The sequence below is a fragment of the Misgurnus anguillicaudatus genome, chromosome 10, assembly GCF_027580225.2.
Source record: "Misgurnus anguillicaudatus chromosome 10, ASM2758022v2, whole genome shotgun sequence".
Taxonomy (NCBI): Eukaryota; Metazoa; Chordata; class Actinopteri; order Cypriniformes; family Cobitidae; genus Misgurnus; species Misgurnus anguillicaudatus.
The window spans coordinates 16,606,287-16,623,076 of record NC_073346.2 but is presented as its reverse complement, the minus strand read 5'-3'; the positions used below and the strand labels follow the sequence as shown (position 1 = coordinate 16,623,076).

General features: G+C 39.1%; 1 protein-coding gene across 5 annotated transcripts in view; it reads left to right on the top strand.

The window, feature by feature from the left end:
* Positions 1 to 16,435, top strand: part of col14a1a (collagen, type XIV, alpha 1a) — a 143,274-nt gene extending 126,839 nt beyond the window's left edge. For 3 of the 5 annotated variants that reach the window (XM_073871978.1, XM_073871975.1, XM_073871974.1), the window contains 6 exons: positions 4,758 to 4,793; positions 5,280 to 5,348; positions 5,446 to 5,632; positions 8,320 to 8,397; positions 9,398 to 9,553; positions 14,520 to 16,435. In XM_073871978.1, the coding sequence (XP_073728079.1) occupies positions 4,758 to 4,793; positions 5,280 to 5,348; positions 5,446 to 5,632; positions 8,320 to 8,397; positions 9,398 to 9,553; positions 14,520 to 14,749 (756 nt within the window). In that variant the 3' untranslated portion in view covers positions 14,750 to 16,435. Of the gene's footprint in view, positions 1 to 4,757; positions 4,794 to 5,279; positions 5,349 to 5,445; positions 5,633 to 8,319; positions 8,398 to 9,397; positions 9,554 to 13,858 lie in introns of all 5 variants that reach the window. The other 2 variants (XM_073871976.1, XM_073871977.1) reach the window with 2 other exon arrangements.
* Positions 16,436 to 16,790: the final 355 nt, after the last annotated feature.

The window sequence follows — 16,790 nt, the reverse complement described above, 5'->3', positions numbered from 1 at the left end:
TACGCTGACCTCTCTTACAGCAGCAGAGGCACAGTCCACCTTTTCTCTGAAGAGCCATTCATGTCTTCATTTAATTTGTGTCGTGTTTTTCAAAGATATATGACTCACATGGTCCAGTAATGTAGCTTAAACCAAACTACACTGTAAAAAAAATGCAGCATTTTAAATTTTAAAGTTAATTTGTTAAATTAAGTAAATATATGTTGATTTGACATCATTTTTACAGTGTAGGGTAGTTTGGCACTTGCAACACCAAAACATGGAATTGATTGTCAGGAAATGTGCATACTTGTAATTGCACAGTATGAATTTGAATGCAGTGTGCTTTGGATGAAAGTATTTGCAAAATCCATAAATGCAACCTTAATGTAAAGATGTAATTTCACATTAGCAGTTATCCATGCCCCCCACGTTTCTTTCTGCCATTTCTGAACTCACGATTACCGGAATTGGGGATGGGTCCGGATAGTTGACAAGCCTACAAATTGACTAGTCAATGAATTATTAAGATTTCTTTCTCATTTTTAACTTAAATATTTTTTTATTGAATGTTTAACATGCTGTTAGATTGTCAGCACAGAAGCATATCTACATTTATCTCCATTAAACAGCTATCAAAGCACCACTCGTGTAACAAGTCCACTGCCTTCAACATCAATTTTGCAGCTATATTTCAATTACTGTCATAATGTAAAACACCAGCTGTTTCTATTATAATTCAAGATATCCATTTTTTATTTTTTGTCTGTGAACTATGATGGGTTTGCACAATAAAAGCGTATAAGTGTTTAGCCGACATAAATATGCATATTTAAAGGGGACATATTATGAGATTTTTTTTAAGATGTAAACTAAGTCTAAAATAGGTCTGAGCAAAAGTGTGCCGTTTTGGGTGTGTCATTTAAAATGCAAATGAGCAGATGAAGTGCAACCACTGATCACAATAATGGTGGTTTGTTGCAATTGAAACTCTATTGTGCTGTGAATTCTTTTCTCTCTCTCTCTTTCTCTCCATACTAAATGGTTGTGCTGTGGTTGGATAGTGCAGATAAAGGGGGCGGTATTACCTTATTCTGACATCACAATAAGGGCCAAATTACAATGACCTATTTTTTCACATGCTTGCAGAAAATGGTTTACCAAAACTAAGTTATTGGGTTGATCTTTTTAACATTTTCTAGGTTGATAGAAGCACTGGGGACACAATTATAGCACTTAAACATGGAAAAAGTCAGATTTTCATAATATGTCCCCTTTAAATATCTGTCATTTACCCCATTAACTCATTCCCCGCCAGCCATTTTTTTTGTGATTTTCACAAAAGTTTCACAAAATGCCTTCCAGGAATATTTAAAAATTTCTAAAAATATATAAACATACAAATATATCAAATGAAAGAACAGACCCTCTGCTTTCAAACAAACAAACAAAACAAAACGGGATTTTTTTTAATCCTATATGTATCAGGGATGTGATTTTTCCGGATTAATCCGGAATTCCGGATTTTCCGACCTGAAACTGTGACCTACGTGAATCATGCAGATATGTAAAAAAAAAAAAAATATGGGGGAGGGGGGTGTCTCACAGCTGTCGTCATGCTAACCCGGGACGGATACACAATCGCCGTCTCCCCGCAACAGGGCCACACCGGGCGGGACGTCAGATGACAAAGAGATGCATTTTCCTTCTTTTCCAAGTATCAACAAGGACGTGTTTCCGATCGTTTATCTCCTCTCTTCTCCTCATGTGCGACGTTTGGCTGTCACTCGCATGACGTGAAACAAAGCGGCATTTATATACACGTCGATTTACTTGGTGGATTTGGAGCGGCAATTTTCACAGAAATGAGAGAAATGAAGTGAAAGCATAATTAAACCCATCCGTTAATGTGCACGTCTGATATGCGCGCGACCCTCTGCAGGCGCTTCTCCTGGCTTCGCTCTTCATGAGCACCTGGCTTTGCTCTTGTGCTCAGCAAAAAGTGCAAACTCAAGTCATTTAATAAATTAACGTCATTTCGTTTTTACCTTATAGACTAACATTGTTTTAGCGGCTAAAACAATGTTAGTCTATAAGGTAAAAACGAAAATGAAATTTAGCGTTTCTTTCTTCAGTTACTAACTTAAGTATGTGAGAAGGAAAATATATTTGAGTGATTTCCGATTGATTTGACATGTTTAGGCTATTAAGAGAATATGATGTAAGAAGCTTTTGATAGGTGACTAAACAGCAGTGGTAAGATATGTTTACCTAAAGCAAATAGAATACATTTCGTTTTACCTCAGAGTCTAACATTATTCTAGCGAAAAAAAAAAACGGCTATGGTAAGATCTGTTAACCTAAAGAGAATTAAATGTTTATTCCTTTTTAATAAATATCTGTTTTAAGTCTTCTATATTGTGTTAAAGTCACTGGTCGTTTATATATTTGATAAAATACCATGTTATCTAAATACAATGTGTGATGTGTTGAAGTATTTTTTATTAAAAAAAAATAACCCATGTTATACATTCATATCATATTTCAAGAATAGAACAATTAAATTATTCTAATGTTAGGGGAACGTTAAACTAACCTAAAAATAACGTTAGGGCAATGTTTATTTTCTTAAAGAAAACAATCCTGGCTAACCAAAAACCTTGGAAAATAACGTTTTAGAAACCAAAAACTAAAGTTAGGGGAACGTTTTGGGAACCAAAGATTGTTAGCTGGGGATGGGCAGGAATAGTTGGAAAATCCTGGAAATCCATGATTTATCAATATTCTACATTAAACAATGTATTTTTTATTCGGGCTACTTATATTCATTTCGAGCTACCAAAAGTTTAAGAGTGCCTGCCCGAAGGGCTACCAGGGATTTTAAAATTTTGCGAGCCCTGCAATTACTTTTATTTATTAGTGTCAACCTTCTATTGACTATGTTTAACAGCTAACAAAGTTACTCATCTACAGGGGTCTAAAATTAGAAAAAGAGACTTTAAGACGCTTTATTATAACCAAAGGTCCTGGCGCAGCACATTTTTACAGATGTTTGTATTAAAAAAATACTCTGGTAAAAATAGAATCAAAGTACAGGCTTGGAAATGTACTTAAAGTATAAAATTAAAAGTAGCCATGCCAATGATAACCATTTTTTATGCAAAGCTAACGTTACCTGGATCACACAAATGCTAGAGTGCAAGCTGAGAAACCTAAGTGGATATGGAAAAAAATCTTTATAAGCCATTGCCTACATTTTATTTGGATGTCTGCAAAATAGGCCTTCTTTTGACATGAACATTTGCATGTTGCACATTTAGCTGTTAAAGTTGGGTAAAAATGCAAAACAAAAATAAGTTAAAACATATTTTTTTGTCATGGTTGTTGTTATAGAGAGAGGTGGTGATGGAGCAGTGGACAAGACACTTGCTTTTGATTCCCACTGTTACACATCCACCAAATAAGTTGTTATGTGTCATACTGTACAAAAAAGTTGCATGTTGCACATCTAGCTGTAAAATAAATTAAAATTTGTTTTTTGTTCAAATAAGTTGTTATGGGTCCTACTTTACTATCCGTATAGATCCGCAACCAGTTTGATTGGCGTGTGTGTGTGGGGGGGGTCTCAATATATTTTCCTGCTTTTTTGTCCTTAGCCAATCACATGCCTGATGTATTTTTTCTCTGCTTATAAACTCTTAAATATGGGCATTTTTCTTTAAAAATACACATTGTTTTAGCAAAAAGCTGTAATAATTGGATTTTTGTGAAGGATTTTTATAGAGATTAGATTCAGGATGATACGGAGCCCCTAAGGGGACATGGAGCGAAATTAAATAAAGTTTCGTTTTGCATGCGCTCGTGAAACTATCGCGTGCTCACGTAAAAACTATTGCATGCACACGTGAAACTACCGTGTTTAGTTTCGCGTGCTCACGTGAAACTATTGCGTGCGCACGTGAAACTTTTGCTTTCACAAGCGCACGCAATAGTTTCACGAGCGCACGCGATAGTTTCACGTGACCACGCGAAACTAATCTTAAAAAAAAATTCTGCACATGAAGGTTTCGCGTGAGCACATGAAAGTTTCACGTGAGCACATAAAAACTAAACTTTTGATTTTTTTACTTTAATGTGACCTTAGGGGCTCGGTAGAATGATTATCAAAACATACAGAGAGTTTAAAATTAGAAAATAACGTTTTTGCTTCAGTTTTTTTATAAATTGTCTAGTGGATAATCAGGGTATTGCAGATTAACATGAAAATTCATCAGGAACACTTTTTTATGCAAATGTTTTCTCTTAACTGACGAGATAACTCGTCAATGGTGGGAAAAGAGTTTTTTTTTTAAATGTTTATCTATGTACATGAGCAAGCGAATGTCTTTGGCTGATCCCAAAAATTAACTTCTGTCATCATTTGCTCACCCTTTTACCAACCTGTATGAGTTTCTATTTGTATTTGTTGAATAGAATTAAAGATATTTTGATAAATGACGTAAGTACACAGTTGATGGCACCCATTAACTTCAATATTAGGAAATACTATGGAAGTCAATGGTTGCGTCAAGCATGGTTACCATCATTTATCAAAATATATTTTGTGTTCAACAGAATAAAGAAACTCATACAGGTTGGTATGAGGGTGAGTAAACGATAAACACATTTTTTATTTTTGGGGTGAACTATCCCTTTAAGAAACCCATCACATGACCCATTCAGATAATCTACATTCAAGTTAATTATGAAAATAGTTAACACATCTCTGTTTTTCGCAGGGTCCTCCCGGTGTCAAAGGCGATCGGGGAGAGAGAGTAAGTCTGACCTGCACCTAATCTACTTTGGGGTGGCTGTGCTGTTCATTACTGCCACACATAATGTTGGTTTATCAGCACCAGGATTAAGCAGTATGCTAACATGCAGTACCGCGTGATATCAGAGGAAGCATTGAAACATAGATCCGCTTTGTCCCTTTCTTGCTTTACACTTTATAATGCAGTTGCCGCTGGAGCATTAAAAGTCATACAGGTAGAGCTACGACTATCCATCAACCTCGCCATGAGACTCAGTTCAGAGCTTGTACGCAGTAATATAATCTTTTATTCTTCCGTTCTGATCTTTCCACTGCCATGGTACTAAGTGCCACACAAAGGGTGTTAAATTGGGTGAATTAACCACCCACGTAGTACAGGCTATTAGCCTCTGTTTAAAGCAACGAAGGCGGATTTGTGTGTGTTCGTGTTGTTTTTATATCCCAGCAGGCTCTCAGCATTGTAATTCGGTTTTGTTTCTTTCTGAAGGGTGATATACAGTCTCAGGCGGCTGTTCGCGCCATAGCACGGCAAGTTTGTGAGCAGCTGATTCAGAGTAAGTCTTGCAGTGGAGTATTTATTGAATGTTACAGAAAGCTGACCTGCTAATCGAATACCTTTGTTCTTTTTACTCCAAACGTCTCAATCTCAGAGTCACTTGTCCCGCTACAACTCGATTATGAACCAGATTCCCAGTCATTCTGTTTCAGTGCGGACAATACAAGGTCCTCCAGGTGATCCTGGTCGGCCGGGACCTCAAGGGCCGCAGGGAGAGCAGGGCCCACCTGGCAGACCCGGATTTCCAGGAGCGAGTGGACAAAACGGCCGCCCAGGAGAAAGAGGTAAACATTCACTGTATTACAAATCGCTTCAAGCATCTGTAGGTACTCTTTACTCTGTTATTTACTGTAGTATGAATAATGCAACAGCACATTTGTACGCATTAAATTGTAGGGAAATCATGCGAACTTGCTGTATTACCAGATGTCTATACATAAGTTTAGAGGTTGAATTGTGGAGAACAATACCACATACACAGACAAAAGGAGTAGCACAATGAATAATGAATTACTTTAAAATCAAGCAATATAATACTTGAGAGAAGTGCAAAAGCAACATTTACCCCTTTGAACAGCTTATGGTTAAGCAGTGGCGGATTTAGCAAATTGGGGGCCCAAGGCGAAGGTATGTATGGGGCCCCCCTATCCGATCTTTAAAAGAGAACGAACATTTTTATACTCAAAGATTAAGATGGAAAGCAGAGGACACACAAAGTGTAGCACTACACAAACTAATAGTCACAATGGAACCCAATAGAAAATAAGTCAATGGGGCAAAAACAGCCACGGACAGTAAATGAGGGAGAAAAAAAATTCAATCTAATGCTGCACAAAAACTAACAATGCATCAAAGCCAATGTTTTTCCCCAAACAGTTTTGAGTGAGTTTTTGAAAAATCATTGGCAATTAAAGAGTAAAAATCCTTGACTGAAATTGATTAACAGATTTATGCAAAAAAGTTTAAAACTAAATATATGTCTGATTTTTACAGCAGGTATAATTTAGTGGATGTTTTCATCACAAACATAACGAAAGGGTTGTGAATTTGCCCACAGTTTTTGAAAAAAATGTCAAAGCATTTTCCCAAAATAAATTGTTTGTCAAAATAAGATTGTCACCAAAAATAATTTTTTTGCTGAAACATAGATAAAGTTGTGGCCAAATTAAGACTCAACAGCACCCCATAGTGAACAAAAACATCCCCAACATAAGGGTTAAATTGTTTTTTTAACGTTATTTACTTCACATCACCACAAAATAAATTGTATCAGTGTATGGCTAGGGCTATTACTAGCAGAACTAGGCAGTTGACTCACCAAAGCCCCATCATCGCTTTTTTCTTTTATTTGAGTCGCTTGGGTAAGATCGTTTCATTTTGCCGTTTTTTGTACTTTCCCAGTCCTCCAGTCACTCTGTGCTAATCTTTCGCGCCGCGCAGCGCACACTGTTACGGACTAGTCCATTTCATTGTGAATGATGAGGTGTATATGTGTAGTGACAGATAAACGTGAACTGGACATTTTAATTACTACTTCAAAGTTTCATCGTATTTTTAAGAATATTAATAAAATTTACCATGCTTTTGAAGTGTTCATGAAGAAAAGGGTTTATTTATTTATTTAGTTTTTAGGTTGGTTGGGGGCCCCTACTATGACCGCTGGTAGGGGGCCCCAAGCAGCCGCTTACCTATGCCTTTATATTAAGACTGCTTCTGTGCTAAAGCAGTAAACCACAGCATAAGGTTAGCTAGTGGCCACACAGCCCTTAACCGCTACTCTACCACTCATTCTAAATAATATAGAAACCAAATCTTTTATTATAAATGTTAGTTAGCCAAGATCAGCTACTTGAAACACACCAGAAAAACATTTTATATGATTAAGTCTCAAATTATTACCAATCATTTTAGAAGAGACCACACGTCCCACCAACTAAAACTAATAAAGGTGCAAGTTACTTTGGCCTGAGTGGAGCTGTGTAAGACTTTTGGGTTGTGGCTTGCATTTTGGGTCTCCTGACTATATTACTCTAGGCAATTTACCTTCTTAAAAAACAAAATGTAAAATTTTGGTGGTCCCCCAGAGATTCAGATCCCTAAATATGCTACCACTTTAAACATACCAGCTTAATCTCCACCGGTTGCAGTAGATATACATGATCGTCCTTTATTGTGTCTTGAATATTTGTAGTCCTTGAATCTACATGTCCTTAATAACACCACCAAAGAAAAATAAATATATACTATTTTCATCTGACTTGCACACTCCAATAGGCACAAACCAAATATTAGCATCCCACAACAGATCTACTAATAAGAGATAAAACAGGGAAAATGTGTGTCTCTTTATGTAAACAAAAATCCTACAACCCTACTGAAAAATCCAGTTAAGACCAGCATAAGCTGGTGAGCTGGTTTTAGCTGGTCCCCAGCTTGTTTTTAGCTGGTTTTGCTGGTGTAGGAAGCTGGTTTTGCTGGTGTAGCAAGCTGGTCTAGCTGTGTTTTGGTCACATTTTAAGCTGGTCTAGATGGACTTAGCTGGTCATGCTGGAATACCAGCTGGCCCACCCGCATGACCAGCTTTGTCAGGCTGGGAGGACCAGCGTAAACCACCTTAAACCAGCTAAAACCAGCTACCAGCTTATGCTGGTTTTAGCTGGATTTTTCAGTAGGGAAGGAATCTCATGCAGAGGTTAGGAGGAGCCAGGCCTGCATATATCATCCCTGCAACAGTATAAAGTAACATTTTCTCTCTTATAAAGACTAGCAGTTGTTTCTGAAACAGGACTTTTTATTACTTCCTCACTGGATCACCAATAGCCACATCGGATCTGTCGGAATATGTGTGTTCAACACTGGCCAAGTCTTACATCTCTTTCCTCATAGTCTCCCAGTGGAGGCCAGTAGGTTAAACTGCACAAACAGACAAGGCTGCAGCTTTCAAAGTTTCGTTTTTTTTTTATGTTTACAGGTCTCTCAGGAGAAAAAGGAGAGAAAGGCAGTCCAGGGGTAGGGACACAGGGTCCCCGTGGTCCCCCAGGACCTCCAGGTATATATATATTTTTTTCTGTCAAATAAACTTGAGAAGACTGATCCTCATCAATTGAGAATAATTATCAATGAAAATTTTTTATAAATTTGATTAAATGGCTATAGACTCCTTTTGAGTTCATAGTAGTACCACAGAGGTACATAATGGTGTCAAAGGGTGCATATTAATACCTCAAAGATTTTAGTATCTCAAAGATACATTGGTACCAAATGCATACATATCTGTACCTACTTGTAAATATTATGACCTTTTTAAAGGGTACCACCCCAGTGACAAAGTACATATTTTGACCGTTTTTTTCTGATAGTGTGTGACAGAGTCATATATTGTTTTTTCCACTTTGTCCCCTTCAAAGGGAGTGTCAAGATTGCTTTGCTTTATTCAATTGTTAAGTCAATAATAATGGCTTCTTTGTCCTCAAGCAAGTTGAGCAACAGTAGTAAAAAATTCATTTTCATCCAAATTGGAAAAACAAGAGCGCAGTACCTTATTGCACAGACTAGAAGAATTTCCATTATTAAATGTCTTGTGACAGAGAAAATACAAGCTTGCAAACTTTTAATAACCTCATCACACTTTTCTCTTTGGTTTTGTTTCCTTTGATTCCTGTCTAGAATATCAAGCAGATATTGAAACAATATTTGGGTCAGAGGAAAATGTTTTCGTATCGATTTTAGCAGTATGGCTGTTGAGTAGACTTTGAAAAATGTCAGCATCTGCTCGCCGTTAATTGCGCTTTGATCAATACTCTTCACAAATGAGATTCATGGAAGCAATGGAGCTCTAACTACAAATGACATCTGGGGAAGGATGTGGATTGGGGCTAAAACTTCTGTCGGAAAGAAGAGTTGGGTTTTGCACCCGAATCACAAATGTAAAGAGCGATTATTGACTGTTGTACCGTATTATATGAGACAGACTGTCAGGCAGACTGGGTGTGGAGTTCATGCAGGGCTTTATGAGGTTGGCTACCAAAATCCAATGTCTGTCCCACCAGGGCTTCCGGGAGAAGGTCGGACAGGCAGTCAGGGTCCTCCAGGGAGGCCTGGTATTCAGGGCACTTCTGGACGTCCAGGTACACCCGGTAACCCCGGTCCCGCCGGACCTCCAGGCTACTGCGACCAGAACTCCTGCCTCGGGTACAATGTTGGAGGTAATCCCAACCAGATCCTGATTTTTTTTTAAACTTTGAGATAACCATAGTTACAGTACACGATGATCTAAAAGTAAATTATGTCTCAGTATTAAACCCTGGGAAAAGGTTAAGATGGCTCTTTAGGTTACACTGATGGTACTGAAGTGCATTTTGAAGTACGTATTACTAGGTTATAAACAAGCTTGTGGTCTACCCTTAGAGATTGCTAATAAAACGGCCCTTCCCAAACAGTGCTCCGGGACCACAATTACACTGCTTATAAATTTCGCATGGAGTGCAAATGCTATCAAAGATTTACATGTGTATTAAGCAAGAGTCTATTTGTCAGAGTGAACAAAAATTGACAACACTCTGTAAATAATTAATTTATAAAGTGCTAGTAAGGCTTTCTTGTTGGCGCCTTACAGATTATTGCAATTTTGTGTGGTGAAATATAAGCCTAATGTTGTCTGGAGTTTCTGCCATGAAAGGCAGTTAAATGAGAAGAGAGGAATAGACTTCTCAATAGATTTAGGCAATACGGCATCAACACTTCTGTGTTTGTAAAGGTTATAGCTTTAAGCTTTCACAGTCAGCATAAAATCTTGCAACACAGCCTAATACAATTCCAAATAATTCATTGTCTGGGATAATATTTCATTTTTGATGGCATAATGTAAGTTTTATGTGTATCGACCAACTAGTAGTGCCATATTGAGAACCCTCAGCTTTTCTTTTTGTCTGACAACATAAGGGGCCGTTCACATTTTGCATCTAAAACCGAACAGAAAATGCGCACCGCTTTCCTCCTCCTTTCCAAAGTGTTTTGGTGTTTGCACTCCTGTAGCGTCAAATATATTTAAAAGACAAGTTTGGTATTTTACACTTAAAGCCCTGTTTTCAGATTGTTTATGATGAAATAGAACGGTTTTGACTGAAATTTCGACATATGCGGCTGCCCCGAGAATTTTCGGGTGTTTGTGTTTCACCTCCCACCTCTACAATGGGTTTATAGGTGCACTGGAACAATCCTTTCTAAAATGCATTAAACTTTCGTTTACAAAGACGTGAAACTTATCGAGTGGTCGGGGGTGTTCACTGGTGTGCTCGCACAAGGATCGCTGCAAAAGATGCTTTCCAACAGCTGTTTTAGCATTCGTTATTAACTTGTGGACCTATTTTTCCAAACGCCTCACACTCGTACATTCTTCCGCTGAGAGCTTGAATACTAAACACTCCAGTCCAGGTGGTGGCGCTAATCCACCTTTGCCAATTGCAAGAAAAGAAACAAAGTTCCCGGCGCGGAGTAATACCGTACCTCACAGCACATCTAATCAATGGAGTTGGCAAAAACTACGATAAAACCTGTTGGAGTGCGTCTTTTGCGGCGATTTTTGTGTGGGCGTGTCGGTGGGCACCCCTGGCCACTCGCTGAGTTTCACGTCTTTGTAGACGAGGGTTTGGAGCATTTTGGGAGGGATTGTTCCAGTGCACCTATAAACCCATTGTAGAGGTGGGAGGTGAAACACAAACACCCGAAAATTCTCGAGGCAGCCGCATATGTCGAAATTTCAGTCAAAACCGTTCTATTTCATCATAAACAATCTGAAAACAGGGCTTTAAGTGTAAAATACCGAACTTGTCCTTTAATATTAACAAGATGTGTCACTGGAACTGATTTTGGTATAGAGGGTATGCAACAACGTCACTTTTCCACGTGACCACTCCGGAGCTCGCCCTGTTGAGTGGCAAACATGCAACAAAATGGCTGGTTTTCATAGTGGCTCCTACGAAAATGGCAGTAAAACTGACTATTATAAGCTTAAATTGAATTTAGTTGGCTTTAACAGTGACTCTAAGAACTCCAAGAAGTCTCCTGAAGATGCGTATAAATAGCACGAAGTGTAAAACTCGTGCAATACATACGCCAAATTCCACTTTGGCATGCATATGATACGCAAGTCCTTCCCATTCACTTAAACGGTGCATCTTTTTTTGTCATTTTATTTATTGGTTTCTCAATTTTTTTCTGTTTTTTTTAACCATTTTCGCTTGGGTTTAGGGTTAGATTTTAGATTTGCTTAATGAGGTTATTTAATATACAGGTTTCTCCATGTTTTTGTCCATATTTAAGCCATGGTCGCTTGGAGTTGGGGTTAGAGTTGGGGTTTGGGTTAGGATGTAATTTTTATATAACAAAAAGTTTTTCTAACCCTAAACCCAAGCGAAAATGGTAAAAAAAGCAAAAAAATTGAGAAACCAATAAATAAAACGACAAAAAAAGATGCCCCGTTTAAGTAAATGGGAAGGACTGGCGTATCATATGCACGCCAAAGGGGAATTTGGCGTGTGTGTTGCACGAGTTTTGCACTTCGTGCTATTTGTACGCATCTTCAGGAGACTCGGCTAGAACTTGCCAGACAACCAGTAGTCTGTAGACATTGGCATATGGCCAGACATGGCTTTTCCTGACATATATGTTTGTCTTGCCTAACACTGTTAAACCATCCCACCTTTGTAGAACACAAGGCTCATCATAATGGATGTTTTTAATGAAGGCTCACTGACAAAACTTTGCAAACACACCGAATAAGAGAGTTCATTGGTGTGTATTTTATAGGATTTTTTATCCCAAAATTTTACATACCTGACATATGGCTACTGCTACTGATTTACTTCTCCTTTGAGTGTCTGGAAAAAGACCGCTAACATTTTTTTGTTGAATCTGTTAGGGCAGTCGATCGTACAACTACTATTCCCATTTTAGATGCGTTTTTCACGCTATGCTAATGCTGTAGCTCAGATTTTTTGCCACTCAGTGGGCATAACCGCAGTCACTTTCGCCCAAGGTGACGTCACGTGCATAGCCTCTTTTCGTGAATATCAGCTGACGTCACTCACATCTCAAACTTGTCTTCCGCCATTTTGAGTACCTGAAGTGGTCGCAAAAGAACTAGAAGCTATGCCTTCAATATGTTGTGAGAATCAAAATCGCTATTTTTACGACACTAAGAAGGCTCGACACAACATGATACTTTGCTCGAAGGATCACCTGTCATTACACGTGAACTCAAGCATTGAGAACATTGTTTGTGTAAACAGAGTTTACTAAAAAGAGGTTTTGATCAACTGACTTTGGTTGTTTTGTTGCCTGCCGCCATCTTGCAAGTCAAGATTTATCAATCTCCGAATACGAGGTAAGGAGGGAGGAGAGTAAAGATGGATAACTTCTAAACCATAGTCTATATAAATGCACGGAGAATTTGTTGTTTTGTCGCAAGTAAAAAACAATATTGACCTTCTAGTTAAAAAACGAGCCTCATATCAGATTCATTCATTCGCATTCGTTAATCGATTCTTTATATCTGGCAAAGATGTCGAGTGGACACCATGACGGCCAAGGTCAGTTGTTCAAAACCTTTTTTTTTTGGTGGACTCTGTGTACGCAAGCAATGTTCTCGATGCTCGCGTTCATGTGTAGAGATCCGGGTGGTACCTCAAGCAAAGTTTCATGTTGTGTTGCACTTTCTTAGTGTTGCAAAAATAGTGGTATTTTGGTAGCAGTGGACAGCGGCTGAAAGAACGCATCAGGGATCGAGTAGGCATCACACCCTAACCAAGATATATTTTTAAAGTAGCGTTTCTTTTCTTGACAGTCGAGGTGCGAAATGTTGTCTTTCATAGCCATTTCCCGTATTCGTAAGTATCATAGACAGTAAAAGATAAGAAATCCGTAAATCGTAGCAAGCTAGCCAATGCTTGTAGGTAGCCTACTGGTACACGGTAGGTGCTCAAGATGGTGGCAGGCAACTGGAGTGACACATGACTGATATTCATGAATTGACATTTTGTCCCGCCTCCCAGTTAAAAAGAGCTAATCGTCAATCAGATTTCTCTGGGAGAGGGACTTTGCGAATGTGCAGAATCGACAGTTCTTGCTTGTCTTGTTCTAACAAGATCTGGAGGTGTTGCAAATATGGCGTGACTTCCTTAAAAAGTCTTTGGTAGTGTCTGCCGTTGCCAAGAAACCATGACCCGCACTCTCCATAGATTCAGTATGCTTCTTCATGCTTCATGCCTGCTGGGTAATCGCTAATTTTTAATGTTGCAATCCCTCATAGCCGTGTTTTGGAATAAACATGGCGGCAGGCTGAATAAAACGTATTTGACGTACTTGCACGCGCAAAAGACCCAAAATGTGAATGGCTCCTAAGCCAGATAAACCAAATGTTGTTCATGGCATTATGAAGGTGATACTGACCACAGTGTCTCTCTCTCCTCTTTCCCCGGTCCTTTCCTCCACTATCTCATGTCTGCATGAAGGTCTCGAGCAGTATGAGAATGACTACTGAGAATCATTCTCATAGACCCAACTGCTCTTCCTCTCTCCCTTCATTTCTACACCCCGCTCTCCTTCCATGGGCCGAAACCAAAGACTGTATCTAGGAGGTCTTTTCTACAAACCCCAGATCTCTTTTTACTATCAACCTGGTTCCCCAACCTTAAAAATATCACCACCATTACAAAGCTCTTCCTTTTAAACCCCTTTGTGCATTATGCAAGCCTCTGATGAATCTGACTCTATCTACAGCTTTTTCCGTCATTACTTTAACCATCTAAATCAGGTCTATTTAATACAGTATCTGCAAAACGCTATCCTTTCCTATTCATCTCAATGGCAGTTGCTTGGCAGGAGCAGGACCCCCCTGTATGTATGGGATTTGATTTTGCATATGGTTTAGTAAAAACATCAGGGGTTAACTGCACCATCCTAACCAGCCATACCTTGACCACTCAGTCTAAACTAAGCTAATAAGAGTAAAACTTACATTCCCATGCACGATTCAGCTGCTTATTTCCTCTTCTTTCTGTATTTCTCCTTACTGCTTCCTTCTCTTGCTAACTCAACGTCTGCTGGCTTGGTGGTGGTGACTAAAAAGACGATGGCCGTGACAACCCATCTAATTCCCCAATGTCCCCGTAGTACAACAGTTACCCTCCAACCCCTACCAAAACTACGGCCCCGCCACAAACTACAACGATGAGGAGGATGAAGAGGACCCTTACGGCGGCTACCCTCCTCAGTACTACCAACCCAACTATCCTGACCCCCATGCCTCCAGGCCTGGCCCCGTTCGACCTGCCGACACGGCGGGGATGAGGTCACCTGGCACACGTCGCTTCTCCCGCAGCACGACCGAAGAAGGGGCGTAGGTGAGTCGGCAGCGAACGCCGAATAGCTCGGGTGACCGGCCCCAGCGAACCCATTCTCCACACACAAACACTTTTCATCAGAATATCTTGCAAGGGAACTCCGAAAAGTGCCTGCTATATGCATCCTTATTGGGAGAGGGGAGAAGAATAGGAAATGAAACTGTGCTGAAATCCATCCAGTGACTTTTCTGTCTTTTGCGAGGTTGCATGTGGCCAAAAAGATGAGAAGCAAGTTGAGACAAAGCAGTGGTTTTTGAGTTATGTGTAGTCCATATATTTTGTACATGATAATGGGGAGTGTCTTCTGTACAGTTTGTGTAATTTTTATTTTTTAAGGGTCAATTCACCCAAAAATACAAATTCTGTCATTATGATTCGTGAATTGTCTTTTGAAGCCATACGCAGATTTGTTATTCAGTAAACATATTGATATAGCTTCGCTCTATAGATTACGGTATGCACAAAGTAGGATTTTCTACTAAAGTATAAAGTTACTAAATGAGAAGGGGGATGACAACAGACAATTTTCATTTTTGGGTGAAGAGTTCCTTTTAAGGGACACTCCACTTTTTTTGATAATATGCTCATTTTCCAGCTCCCCTGGAGTTAAACATTTGATTTTTGCTGTTTTGGAGTCCATTCAGCCGATCTCCGGGTCTGGCGCTAGCACTTTTGGCATGGCTTGGCGTGGTCCATTGAATCTGATTGGACCATTGGCATCGCGCTAAAAAATAACCAAAGAGTTTCGATATTTTTCCTATTTAAACTTGACTCTTCTGTAGTGACATTGTGTACTAAGACCGACAGAAAATTAAAAGTTGCGATTTTCTAGGCAGATATGGCTAGGAACTATACTCTCATTCTGGCATAATAATCAAGGACTTTGCTGCCGTAACATGGCTGCAGGAGGCATAGTGATATTACAAAGCAGCAAAAAACGTCTCCTTGGTTACTTTCAATAGGAGGGGACTATTTTCGGGCAGTGCGTAATATCACTGCGTTTTTTTTTTTGCGCGATGCTAATGGTCTGGTCGGATTCAGTGGATTGTGCTGAGCTGTGCTGGGGGTGGTACTGCCGGACCTGGAGATCGGCTGAATGGATTCCAAAATGGCAAAAATCTAGTGTTTACCTCTATGGGAGCTGGAAAATGAGCACATTTTTTAAAAAATTGTGGGTTCCTTTAAGTGATCAACCACATTACAGAAATTTACAAATGTTTACAGCTCTTAGCAGTTATCTTATACTGGCTGCTTAAGTTATTTAGAGAAGAAAATACCTCCGTTCAAGCTTTTGATGTTCTTGTCACTAGCAACTATTTATGAAGCTGAATTCTTAATCAAACCCATTAAAAAACCAAATGTCTTCATTTCCATGCCACACATTTTGTCTGGATTGTATTTGTATTATCACACATTATTGTGAACTCGTGCATATGATCAAGTCAAGCAAATCCACGGGACAATGCAGTGAAAGCTCTCAGAGGAGTGTGGAGTCTATGGTCCTGTTCACTGTGAATGAGATCTGAATAGTTAGGCCTGTGGTCTACCGTCCTTTCAGAATAAATCAAACTGCACATGGAGCAGGTACCAGTGAAAACTCATCACCAGACCTTTAAATTTACAAAGTAATTTATTTTTACTTTATTATTTGTTTTTGTAACCAATAAAACTGTACTGCGACTATGACTCCTGTCTAGTCTGTATTGTTTTGCTCTGCTTGGTGCACACAAAAATGATTGAGTATTTGCATGTAAATGTTTTGGGTATAGTGAGGTCAGATAATGGCACATCCATTGGTATCAATGCATATAAAAGTGCACTTTTTATAACTCAGTTTTATGTTTAGATCAAAACAGTGGCACCAGAACGAGTGCCAGATACACAAAACAAACAGTGAATAACAAGGGCGTTCATTTCCATTCCAACACAATATTAAAAGTTAACAGACTTCAAAAAGGCCAAAGGGTCATGAGAAAGGGCTTATAGAGACACATGCAGTTAATTAAGAGTAAAGCAGTCGTTGAATTAAAGCAGGATCAGA